Raw genomic sequence first — 11,790 nt, 5'->3', positions numbered from 1 at the left:
AGTCCTGAGGCCTAGCAGAGGGGAGCTATGTTTTTAGCTGTCAGGTTCTAAGTTAACACATTTTTTTGGACTGTGGTACAGAGCATTTCAGTTTAAAACTTTACCTGGGAATTTACACTTCAAGGCATTTAGTGGGAGTGAATGATCTATTGAGGCCACGGAGGATGGATGAGCTTGCACAGAGGGCCAGCTCAGGATCACTGCAGCCGTAAGAAGACAATGTGGTTTAACTTTGGTCTCAGTGGTTTCTAGTAAGTGCTGCTGAGGGACCATCTTCTAGGGCATGGCCAGGAGGAGCAGGTGGAAAGGCTACTTTTCAAGTTCTCTGCTATCCTACTTTGACCTAATCATCCCCCAGAGCAAAGCACGTGGTTCATCTGGGAAAGCTGATGAGAAAAAAAATTCCATGGATTGGAGCAAATATGAATGAAAATCCAGATGGTGACTGCAGATGGACTTTTTGAATATACAAAGCACTCCCTTCCTGCTTGTAAACCGTGTAGAGGAAAAGTGAGTTTTACCCAAGTTTAAACCTATCCACACAGAGCTGATGAGGCATGTCTCCTGGGTCTCCACTTGGCCAAGAAGAGTAAGTTAGATGCTGGAGTGTCCCCTGCACTCCCCGAATCACTCAGACTTGCTTTCCACTAACAAGCCCCACTAAACTCTGGCTAAATCAAAGAAAAACGCATGTTCTCACAGTGACTGCTTTTTGATGGAGGACGGCATCACAGGGGTTTTGTTCTTGGGCCTATTGTTTGGGGCACATGTGATTTGAAGTCAGTGGAAAGCTGTGAGCCTGGCTACTGGGGAAGGGAAAGGAAAGGGTGCTGCTGGTTCAGAGAAACATCACTGAATTTAGGGCCAAGGGCAGTGCGATGGCAGTGGTAGTAGCCCCTCCTCGACCAAGGTTCTAAAATGCAGCACCCAACCTGCCTCGGGCCTGCAAGGAAGCCCTTCCAGGTTTTCCCCCTGCCTTCCAGAACACGCCTATACCCCTTTTCCTGGCTCACGAAGTTCTCCCCATCCTGAGCTGGCCATTTAGGTCCCAGCCACACCAAAGAACATGCACTGCTTCCAAGTCTGCCTAGGCTGTCTTCTGAGCACCAGAGCCCTCTACAGCTTACCACCTCTTCCCTCAGCCCCACAACTATCACATAGCCTTCAGGTCTCAACTTAGGCTTCCAGGGAGGAGACTTCTACTTGTCCCCGTCGGACAGCAGCTGGCCACCACGATGTGCTTGAACACACTCTGGCTTACCTCTGACCTGGCCCTCTCTGTCCCCTGTGGTAACTGCTCACCTGCCCTGATGAACAGCAAGCTCCAAGAGGGCCAGGAACCACGTGTAGGGCACGTGCTATGTGCGTGCAGAGTAGGCACTCAAATACTAGATCAGGAGAAGGCAGGGTTTAAAATGCAGTATGAGTATGAGGGACTTGGGTTCGTCGTAAGAGTGGCTTCCCAGCGCAAGTAGCCAAAGATGTGCAAACCTTGGGTCTCTGGAGGCCAGTGTGCCTAGGACCTGTGGCTGCCCAGGACAGTTCTGGAAAACACTGGACCACACTATGTGATTGTTAGACTTGGGGAATGTCAGCCTTTCGGAGGAAATGAAGTTTCTTCATCCATCTCCATGAACTGGTGCACAGAACCTGTAATAAAATGAGAAAAATGAAGACAAATTAAATTAGTACACCTCAAACAGTTAATATTTGATTTAAAGGATTCTCCTTTACTCTGACCCTGTGCTCTTCCCATGTTTTGGTATTAAAATGGCTCAGTCGTTAAGCGTCTGCCTTCGGCTCAGGTCATGGTCCCAGGGTCCTGGGATCGAGCCCCGCGTCGGGCTCCCGGCTCGGCGGGGAGCCTGCTTCTCCCTCTCCCACTCCCCCTGCTTGTGTTCCCTCTCTTGCTGTATCTCTCTCTGTCAAATAAATAAAATCTTTAAAAAAAAAAAAAAAGAATTCTAGTCATCAAAACATATCATAAAGAATGAAGACACAGAACGAGATATTTGTAACACACATAACTGACAAAGAAATAGTATCCAGAATACATACATATATATACATATAAAAAATCATAGAACACTCAAGCAAATAAGAAACTGACAACCTAATAGACAAATGGGTAAAAGACTTGAACAGGCATTTAACAAACGTAGAAATCTATATGGTTAATAAATAAATGAAAAAGTACTCAACCTTATTAGTACTCAGGAAAATGCAAATTAAAACCCACAATGAGATATCATTTCACACCCACCAGATCGGCAAAATTTTAAATTCCTTGTGATACCAAAGCATTGGAGACAATGTGAAAAAATACCCAGCAGTTTCACTCCCGCGTGTATACCCTGGAGAAGCACGTGCAGGTGCGCTGGGACACGCAAACCAGGACGGTCAGAGCAGCGCCGCCGTTCGCGTCAGCCCCAAACAGGAAACTTGGAGCCAAGCCCACCAGTGGCCGGCTGGACGAACCGTGGGACGGCCGCACAATGGCACAGTGTTACCGAACAATGAAAGAGAAAAATCTAAAACCAAAATTAAGCAGAAAAAGACCTAATTCAAAGGGTTGATTCTATTTATACAAGTTCAAAAACAGATAAAAAACAGACTATGCTGTTTGGGATACATACATAGGAGGAAGGAGGTAAAATTATAAAAAAATTATCTTGAAAGTGAGAGTACAAGATACTTCTGGAGGAGGAGGAATTATCACCGAGGAGACACAGGGGGCAGGGTTTTTAGGTGCTGCTAAAACACTGGTTCTTATGTGGGTCATGGTTACATGAATGGTCGCTTTAGATTTATTTTAATGTATGTTCCTTACTCTTTTCTGTATGTGTATTTCACTTAAGTTGCCCATCTCCTTTTTAAAAAGTGTTTTACTAATTGCCAATCTCCAAGCCTCGGAAGCACCTTTTTTTTTTTAAGATTTTATTTATATATTTGACAGAGAGAGATAGTGAGAGCAGGAACACAAGCAGGAGGAGTGGGAGAGGGAGAAGCAGGCTTCCCGCCGAGCAGGGAGCCCGATGTGGGGCTCGATCCCAAGGACCCCGGGATCACGACCCGAGCCGAAGGCAGACGCTTAACGACTGAGCCACCCAGGCGTCCCCCGGGAAGCACCTCTTTATGTAGTACTCAATAAATGCTGAGTCCGAGTGTTTCAGAAAGGATTCAAAGTAGCCCCGGGGGAGACTTTAAGAAGGAAGAGATGCTGGAGCTGGGCCTTCAATGTGGGTTCTCTCAATAATGCTTCTCTAACAATTAGGAGGTGGGAAAGGGATATGCAGCAAAGGTTTCCGTTGGTCGGCGGGCTTGCGGAAACTAGGGCGGCAGTGGAGAATCTAGCAGGGCATGGGTTACCGTGTGCTGGACTCTGTGTGCCTCACTTAGGAATCTGCAGACAGTTAAGGAGACAGTGAGGGTTACCATATAACAATTAAAAATACTCTGTTTTAGGAAGATGTCTCTGGGTATGGAGGTAGGACCGGAAACAGGGAAACCAGTTAAGGGTCAGACCCAACCCACTGGGAATGTGGAAGTAGAGTTAGAAAGAGATGGGACTGAGACATGTGACTCAGGAAGAACAGTGAGAACTTAGTGACTGAGTAACTGACTTTTCCAAAAACTGCTTTTCTGTTCTTTTCCATTCTAAAGCTAACTCTAGGGGTACAAAGAGGAACTGAAGGTAGATTCTGCTTTACAAGGACAAGTGGCTGAATCACGGAAGGTCAGAGCAGGACTGACAGACACCGATTTGATGCTGAGGACCTGACCGAAGTCTTTAAATTCCCTACAGCTACTGAAGAGAAGTGCTTGGGCAGGAAGAAGCAGGAAAAGTAAAGGACGGCGGTCATAACCCAAACCAGAACGAGCGATCTAACGAACCCCAACATACTCATCACCTGGCTTCGGCAATGATCCGGATTTCATCATGTGGCTTTCGTCATTCTTCCACAGTTCCAGTCCACATCTACGTGCTCCGGGAGTGTGGCCGGGTCCAGTGAAAGAGCAAACACAAACACATACATTTAAATGATCTGAATCTTGGTTCCGCTGTTGTGTCGGGACGTCAGCAGTTCCAAACGCAGGTGTTCACAGGAAGAGCAAAGAGCATAACCATTCTCATCTCCTGCCCCAGGCTGTTCCCTGGCTTCAGACTCCAGGATCACACAAAGTGTGTTCACGTGCGGCCCCCCAACCCTGTGGAGATGAAACCTAGGCAGAGAAGTCCTTCAGGAAGGGTTGTTCCTTGGAAGAAAAACTGGCTGCACAATCACAGTCCTTCTAGATGTTACCAGATTCAATAATTGCCACTCCCATCCTATGGGCGTAAAGAACAGGCAGTTGTGACCTCGGAGGTGAGGGGGCACCGTCCACCTCGCCATGGCAGAGCCTGACGCCCAGATGGCAGAGGTCCTTGGAAAAGGGGAGATGCCGGTGGTGCCTGGCTCCACTGTCCCCAAATACCTCATCATCTTGGGGGTGCTAATGGTCCATGTCAGAGAACACTGGGACCTTAAACTTAACCCCACACTCAAGGAAGTACACCCTCCCCCAGGGCAAAGTAACTTGTCTGCTTCTGTGAAGCGCATCACCAAGCTCCTCTTTTGTAGAACAGCTGTAAGAAAATCACAGGACATGGAAATAAATATGAAAATATGCCAGGAGCCCTCAGTGGAAATGCCAAGCGCTATTTTGAAGCTTACCAGTCCAGGTGGGAAAATAGGCTGCTCGAGACAATGTTCTATTCCCCTGGGGGTTTCTGTCAGTGAGCATGTGATGAGATATTATCGCACGACCAATCTCTGTTTGGTTGTATTTTGTGCACTTAGCATTCCAGAGAAACTAAAGGGTTCTTCCTGCAGGGGCCACCACCTTAAAAACAGAGGCACCACCATAAGCAATATCAAAATGAGACGTTAAATGAGCAACGAGTCCTCTAGTTCCATCTGTGTGCTGGTTTCTCACATGAAGCTGGCACTGCTGTCCAACCGTGAAGCAGGCCAGAGACCACACTGACAGCATGAAGTGTACTTCTAGAAAGACAGTACGACTATATGCAGGACAAACAAGATACTTTTATTCTTATTTTTCCTTAAAATAAAGATACATAAGTTTTACAGTTCACTATGATTAGACGTGATTTATAATCTTAACATTTTTTTTTTAAACAAATGACAACAGAAACCAAAGAACTAGTACAAATTATAAAACCACTGGAGCAAAGAAGAACTATCTTTTTGATCAAAACATGTGCCACAGCTAAACCTCCTCAGAAAACTTTCTAAGATCTCTTAGCTAAACTTTCTTAGAGAGGGTTTGTGGGAAGCCTTTAATCTCAAATGTTTAAATTATTTTTGTGACTACTAAATGCATTCACCAACTTGTTATTAATCGAATGCTTCCTAAATTTAGGAACCAATGACCAAGTGGCCTGAAACACATTAAGTCTTGATCCCATTTTTCCAGCTATAAATTATTAATATTTCAAGAAAACAAAGATTTTTTAGCACAGAAGCTTTCTAAAAAACTTCAATTACCTTTTCTGGCTCAGTACCTGACTGAAATGTTCAAATGTTTATATTGCACACAAAATAATTTGAGCAGCATACTATGTGTGTGAGAAGCTGATGAAAAATAAGACTGGAAAAAACCCCCTAAATTGTGTCCCATTTACATGATTTAAATATATAGTTTCTATATCTTTAATTAATATAAGTAAAAAGGTAAACTTTAGAACAGCACAGAAATACAAATCATTAGAGTTTTACAAAATATACTCAACCCCTCTACATGCACAATCGTTTAATTCTGGAGTTACCACACAAGGGAGGAGCTAATTTCTTCCCCTTCATATGAAAGCAGGAAGTCATGTGTACAAAGTTATTTATACAAAAAGAATAAAGATCCACATTCCTTTTCTTTGTCCTTGACAAATATTTATGGAATGTTAGAAATTATGACAAAACAATTCCAATGTCATGAAGTCCAAAGACCTGGAATGAAAAACTCCTAGTGGCATGCTGTGTCGCATGAAATGACGATCATCTTCTAGAAGCTGGGGCTGCGTTCCCTGTCAGCCCCAGAGGCTACCACTGATCTGGGTGGAAAGGCCACGAATGCTGTGTCACCTCTGGTCAAAGAATCAGCGTACAGATGCTGATGCCATTTCAAGAGTCCCAGCCAAGCCCCTGATAAAACACGGGTGATATTTAGCAGCTACCTTCCTAAAAGGCTACTTTCCCAAACTGCTGACATAGATAAAAGTTCATGCGGTTCACGATCAGCTCCCTGCCCCTCACAGAGCTGAGGGCTCCCCAACTCCTCACCAGGACCAGAGGGGGAAAAAAACCACCGGCTGGCTGTAACTTCCACAAAACAAAGAACAAAACCCGCCTGTCAGGGAGATAATGTTATAGCTTCATTTTAAAACTTGTAATTAGTAGATTAAAATTCTAACTTCTTTGTAAAAGAATTCTTATAACCTTTAGCACATTAAATACTGCTCTCAAAATACCTTCATTCAGATTTTAAGTACCTTGTTCTTCAGCCTTGCAACTTCTAACTTGTCTACTTGTCTCCCTTCCTAATTTGCTTTCTCCTTGCCTTTCTGAAGTAAATTATTCTTAAAAAAAAAAAGAAAAAAAAAGGGCAATGCTTAATATAGAACTCAGAAAGCAAGATAAGATTGAAGAAATCACGTCGTACGCTCTGGGTTTCTGCCTGAGGATAGTTCTGCTGTTTCTTAAAGCAAAAAGTAGATGAGGACTGTTTTAGAGCTTGGGCGCTAGGACATCACTAGTGGATCTGGGGACAGGCTATTCATCCTGGTTACAAGAGTCAAATGCATACACACGATGACTAAGCCTCACTCTGACATGCAACTTTTTCTATTCACTTAGCCCAGGACAGGTGGTTGGTAGCCTTAACTCTTTTCCTTCTCTATGTAAATTGTCATTACAGTGCCTTAGTAGGAACTAAATGCTGCCAAGGACTTCTTCCCAGCACTACTTTTAAGTTCCTAGATGGCAGTGAGGCCCCCGCCAAGCTACAGAGGCAGTCCATGTGCCTGGCACACCCTGGAAAAGCCTGGCTGACCCTAGCTCCCTCAGGCCTAGTTACAAATACTCAGTTCTTAGACAGAAAAGCACTGGAGCAAGCATGGCCCAACAAAATATCCCCTTTTACTAGTGAGATGTCCAAAGACGGCCTAAGGTTGGCTCCCATCGCTCACAGAACCAAGGAGGCTACAGCCTCTGGGGCTGGCTACTCAGCTGACACCTGGAATCCAAGTGACAAGCATGTAGGCTCATGGGACAAAAGGCCAGGCTTTCTGCTGTCAAGTGCGCTGACTGTCCCCAGGCCCCTGCCAACAACGTATTAGCTTATGCTCCCTGAAAACTCCAATGCCTCCCAGAACCTGAAGGAAATATAGTTACGGTCTTTTGACTACTTCTCCAACAAAAGTTCTATCTTTTGAGATATTCACTTTATACTGAAAGCCAGTTAAATGACCACCTTAAGAGTTGACCTCTTAACTAGAAAGTTCATGTAAAAGTGTATATTAAAATGGGGAATAAGTGATCCTAAAGTAAAGTTTAACTATTTTTATTTCAGTGGGATATCAAAGTGTGGACTGGCCTGCTTCTGAACAGTGACAGATGGGAGTTTACCCTAAGCCCACAAACCATACAAACTGGAGCATGGACCAGTAGCGTGCTGGCTGACCTGTCACTTCGGGCAGGTGAGAGGTAACAATTGCACACTAACACTACAACACTCTAATGATGTGGCCTCATGAAACAAGATGTTAGAATGAATTCTTTATAGTCTCAGTGTGACACTGATTAAAGTACCTTTTAAAGGTTTTGTTTGGTATTACTTTCTGCTCTTCAAATATTTCCTGAGAAGGCTGTTTCCCAGCAGAAGTGGAATTAAGAGAGTTCTCACGATAAGCCCTTTCATTGATCATCACTGAATTTTTGAGTTATTGTGCTCAAAATGGAAGTACACTTTCAGATTTGCTGGACTTGTGTTAAAACAAATTGGAAAATTTAGAGATATTTAGAATTATATCCCTATGTCCATTTCACATGCCCTAGAAAAATTTACTTGTTACATAAACATTTCTTAATTTTTAAAAAAGACTTTATTTTTTTAAGTAGGCTCCACACCCAATGTGGGGCTTGAACTCATGACCCTGAGATCAAGAGTCACATGCTCTACCGACTGAGCCAGCCAGGTGCCCCATTCTTAAGGGATAAATCAAATATAATCAAGTGTTCTCTTTAATTAGATCTCTTGTTTTCCCAATACTCTATCATAGGTAGATCATACAATGTATTTTCCAAGTGTCTCTTATTACTGAAAAAGCAGTCTGTCCCCTGTAAGTACTCCCTGAGAACACCCATCCAAAGTCCCCTTGAAAAGCAAGTAAGAGCTGAGCATAACAGATACATGAGGTCCAGTTGTGTAAAAATCTTCAGTAGATAGCACACACGTGCATGTGTCTAAAGTGAAACCAGAGGTCCTTTGTGAAAACTGTGGCTGTTTTTCCCCTCTTGCCTCTTGCTTTTCTAAATGTGAGCAAAGATGAGATTTCTACTTAATATTTATGGGTCATCTTGTTTTTTTGTTTTTTTTATAAATACTTTTATAAGGGGGTAGGGACTGATTATAGGAGGATTTTCCATCAGGGAAGTGGGAAGGCCAAACACCTTGAAAAGCTGTATGAAGAATAAGACTAAGAAAAAAACCTGTACATCTGTAAACACCCGATGGAAAATGGTTCAAAAGAAACAGAAGGCACAAACTGCGGGTTAAAAAATGCTTGGAAAAGACTGCAACATAACTAGAGTTGACAGAACTAACACCGAGGTCTTCTAGAGTCTCGCCCTAAATACACTCACGTTAAGCTGCTTGAATATAACCGGCACCATGTTATTTCTCTGCACACCTACTTGCACAGTTGGGAAGAAGAAGAAAGCACAGTGACACTCCTTGATGCCTCAGAGCAAGTGTTTAGGACTGGGAAAGAACAAAGTGAAAACATGAAACCAAACACTCCATCCTCAGAACTACCACCTCTGGTTTTCATGTTTCTGGGAGGAAGTGAATTGATAAACGTGTTTTGTGGGTAGAAAACCAACCAACAAACAAAAATCATCATATAACTCGGCAAAGTAATAACAAAGGGCTGGACTATATGGCCCCTTAACTTTATGAGCACATTTTAGGGCCAACTTGAGAGAAATTAGTAATATAATTTTAGCCCATATAAATTACAGTGGCCATCTGGATATTCAAACAGGAAAAGAGAACAAAATTTACAGAAGTAAAAACTTTTCTAAAGTAAACAAATGTATACTAGCAGAACTGAAAATTCATTAGAAGTTCCACTGTTTTTTAATCAGGCTCAGACGGAAATAAAAGTAGTCAATTTAAACCCCAACCTGGAAAGCCATCCCCGCTACGGCTGCGATTTCATCTTTCCAGCATCCTGCGACGTTCATTTAGACAGAGGGCAACCGTCCACGTAAACAGTTCGATGTCCTGGTCCCCTGCTGTGGACCTGTGGCCGATGAAGATGGGAGCAGACGGACGGGAGACATTTAAACCTAAGGACGCGACAGCAGCCTCTGGACACCTGTTGCTCAGGGCTTCCCATCGGGCAGCTCAGTGAGACTCTGGGGGGCAGGACTGGTGAAAGTAGAAAGCCATGAAGACATAGCTGTCTTTGCACTGGAAAAAGCTCCTCCAACAGACTGGCCTGGATGGAGAGGAGGGGAAAAACAAAAGCAAGAATGTCTTCACTTTTGTTAACAGACCATGAAAGACCAATGCTAATTAATGAACGTTAATTGACTGTAACATCAATATGTTAATAATTACTAAAATACCATTTAAATTTCTAGTTTCAAAACAATCCCTTTCTCTGCGTGTGTCTAGAAGGAAACTGGGTAACTTCTGGGAAAAGAGCCTCCTCTCCTAACCATTCTGAAGGTGCTCAGCCGACTCTCCCCTTACTACCCACCATGCTAGGCCATCGGTTCTCAGCACTGGCTGTGCATCAGAATCACTTGGGAGAGCCGAGAAGGAACTCTGTGCTCTCGGTAGCTTAAATCCAAGTTGATAACTGATGACCACCTCCACGGGGAATAGTGGTTAGGTTACTTTCAGGAACCGTGCTGTCATCTGAAACGTGATATTGCAATAAATGAAGATGCCAACTGCTCTATCTGCTTCAGGGCAGTTTTGTTTTAAGAAACCTCATCTCCAAAGTTGATGCTTAAGTGAAATTATTTAAGTTGAATTATATATTCCCACTATTCTTAGAGGGAGGGAGGGTGGAAAAGAACTGGTCTTAGAATGTAAATAGCAGCATCACTAAAAATGGAGTAACGATTGACAACATATAATGAAGGAGAATTTTTCTATTAAAAAATAAGAAGTCAAAAGAAGTTAAATGCATAATATTGTATGGAAATAAATGCTTACATATTAAATTCCATTCCCTGTAATGAAAGGAACCCACTGATGGGGCTATGTGCTCTATGTTTGTCTTCTAAAGGGACGGATCTGTAGACTACATATGTAGTTCACTCACCCTGTCTATCTCTAGCTACACAGAATGGTAGAACTAGGAGGCCTGCACAGAGATTCCCGAGGTCCAGGGCTTTTGAATTGTGTTCAGTAAGGGTTAGTCAACCTTTCTCAAAAGCTAAGGAAGGAGATGGCTCCTATTTTTACATACTGATATGACAAAGCAAATGTGGCAAAATGTATATAATTGGCAAATCTGAGATAACTGGGAGTTCCTTGCACACTGTTGCACCATTCAAGTTTGAAATTATGTAAAAAAAGGTAAAAATATAGAAAAGGAACGAGACTTTTTTTTAGAATTGATATGGAACACACTTCGAAGTTTTTTTTTTTCCCAAAGATTTTATTTATTTATTTGACAGAGAGAGACACAGTGAGAGAGGGAACACAAGCAGGGGGAGTGGGAGAGGGAGAAGCAGCCTCCCCACTTAGCAGGGAGCCCGATGTGAGGCTCGATCCCAGGACCCGGGGATCATGACCTGAGCCACCCAGGTGCCCCAACTTCAAAGTATTTTAACTGAAGAAAGCTAAGGGCAGAAGAACGTATACAACAGCATGATACCATTTCTGGCTTTGGTTCTCAGGGTAATACTGGCCACATTAAAAGAATTGGGGAGGGATACCTGGATGACTCAGCCGGTTAAGTGGCTGCCTTTGGCTCAGGTCACGATCCTAAGGTCCTGGGATCGAGTCCTGCATTGGCTCTTTGCTCAGCAGGGAGCCTGCTTCTCCCTCTGCCTACCACTCCCCCTGCTTGTGCTCACTCTCTCTCTCTAATTAAAAATAATAATAATAATAAATAAAGAACTGGGGAGGGTTACACCTCATCCACTACTTTCTGAAAGAGTCTGTATAAAATTGGTATTATTCCTTAAATATTTGATAAATTTCATAAGTGAAGACATCTTGGCTTGGATTAAATTAAAAACCTGTGGCATGATTTTTAATTCAATTTATTTAATAGATATAGGGCTATTTAAATTTTGCATCAGTTTTGGCAATTTGAGTCTTTCAGAGAACTTGCATATTTCATCCAAATTGTCAAAAAAATTGGCATAAAGCTATTCACAATATTCCCTATAATACTTTTAATTTCTGTAAGATCTAGAGTGATGTCCCCTCTTCCATTCCTGATACTGGTAATTTGTATCTTTTATTAGCCTATAAAGGTTTTATTGA

The 11,790-nt window shown here is 42.9% G+C and overlaps 1 protein-coding gene across 3 annotated transcripts in view; it reads right to left on the bottom strand.

Moving 5' to 3' along the window:
• Positions 1-3,129: 3,129 nt before the first annotated feature.
• Positions 3,130-11,790, bottom strand: part of AVL9 (AVL9 cell migration associated) — a 66,757-nt gene continuing 58,096 nt past the window's right edge. For 2 of the 3 annotated variants that reach the window (XM_035020863.1, XM_035020862.1), the window contains one exon: positions 5,068-9,778. In XM_035020863.1, the coding sequence (XP_034876754.1) occupies positions 9,663-9,778 (116 nt within the window). In that variant the 3' untranslated portion in view covers positions 5,068-9,662. Of the gene's footprint in view, positions 4,885-5,067; positions 9,779-11,790 lie in introns of those variants that run through there. The other variant, XR_004682057.1, reaches the window with a different exon arrangement.

Source organism: Mirounga leonina, unplaced genomic scaffold (assembly GCF_011800145.1).
Source record: "Mirounga leonina isolate KUSES-001 unplaced genomic scaffold, KU_Mleo_1.0 Mir_174, whole genome shotgun sequence".
Taxonomy (NCBI): domain Eukaryota; kingdom Metazoa; phylum Chordata; class Mammalia; order Carnivora; family Phocidae; genus Mirounga; species Mirounga leonina.
The sequence above is the reverse complement of the archived record's forward strand: the minus strand, read 5'-3'. Positions and strand labels throughout refer to the sequence as shown.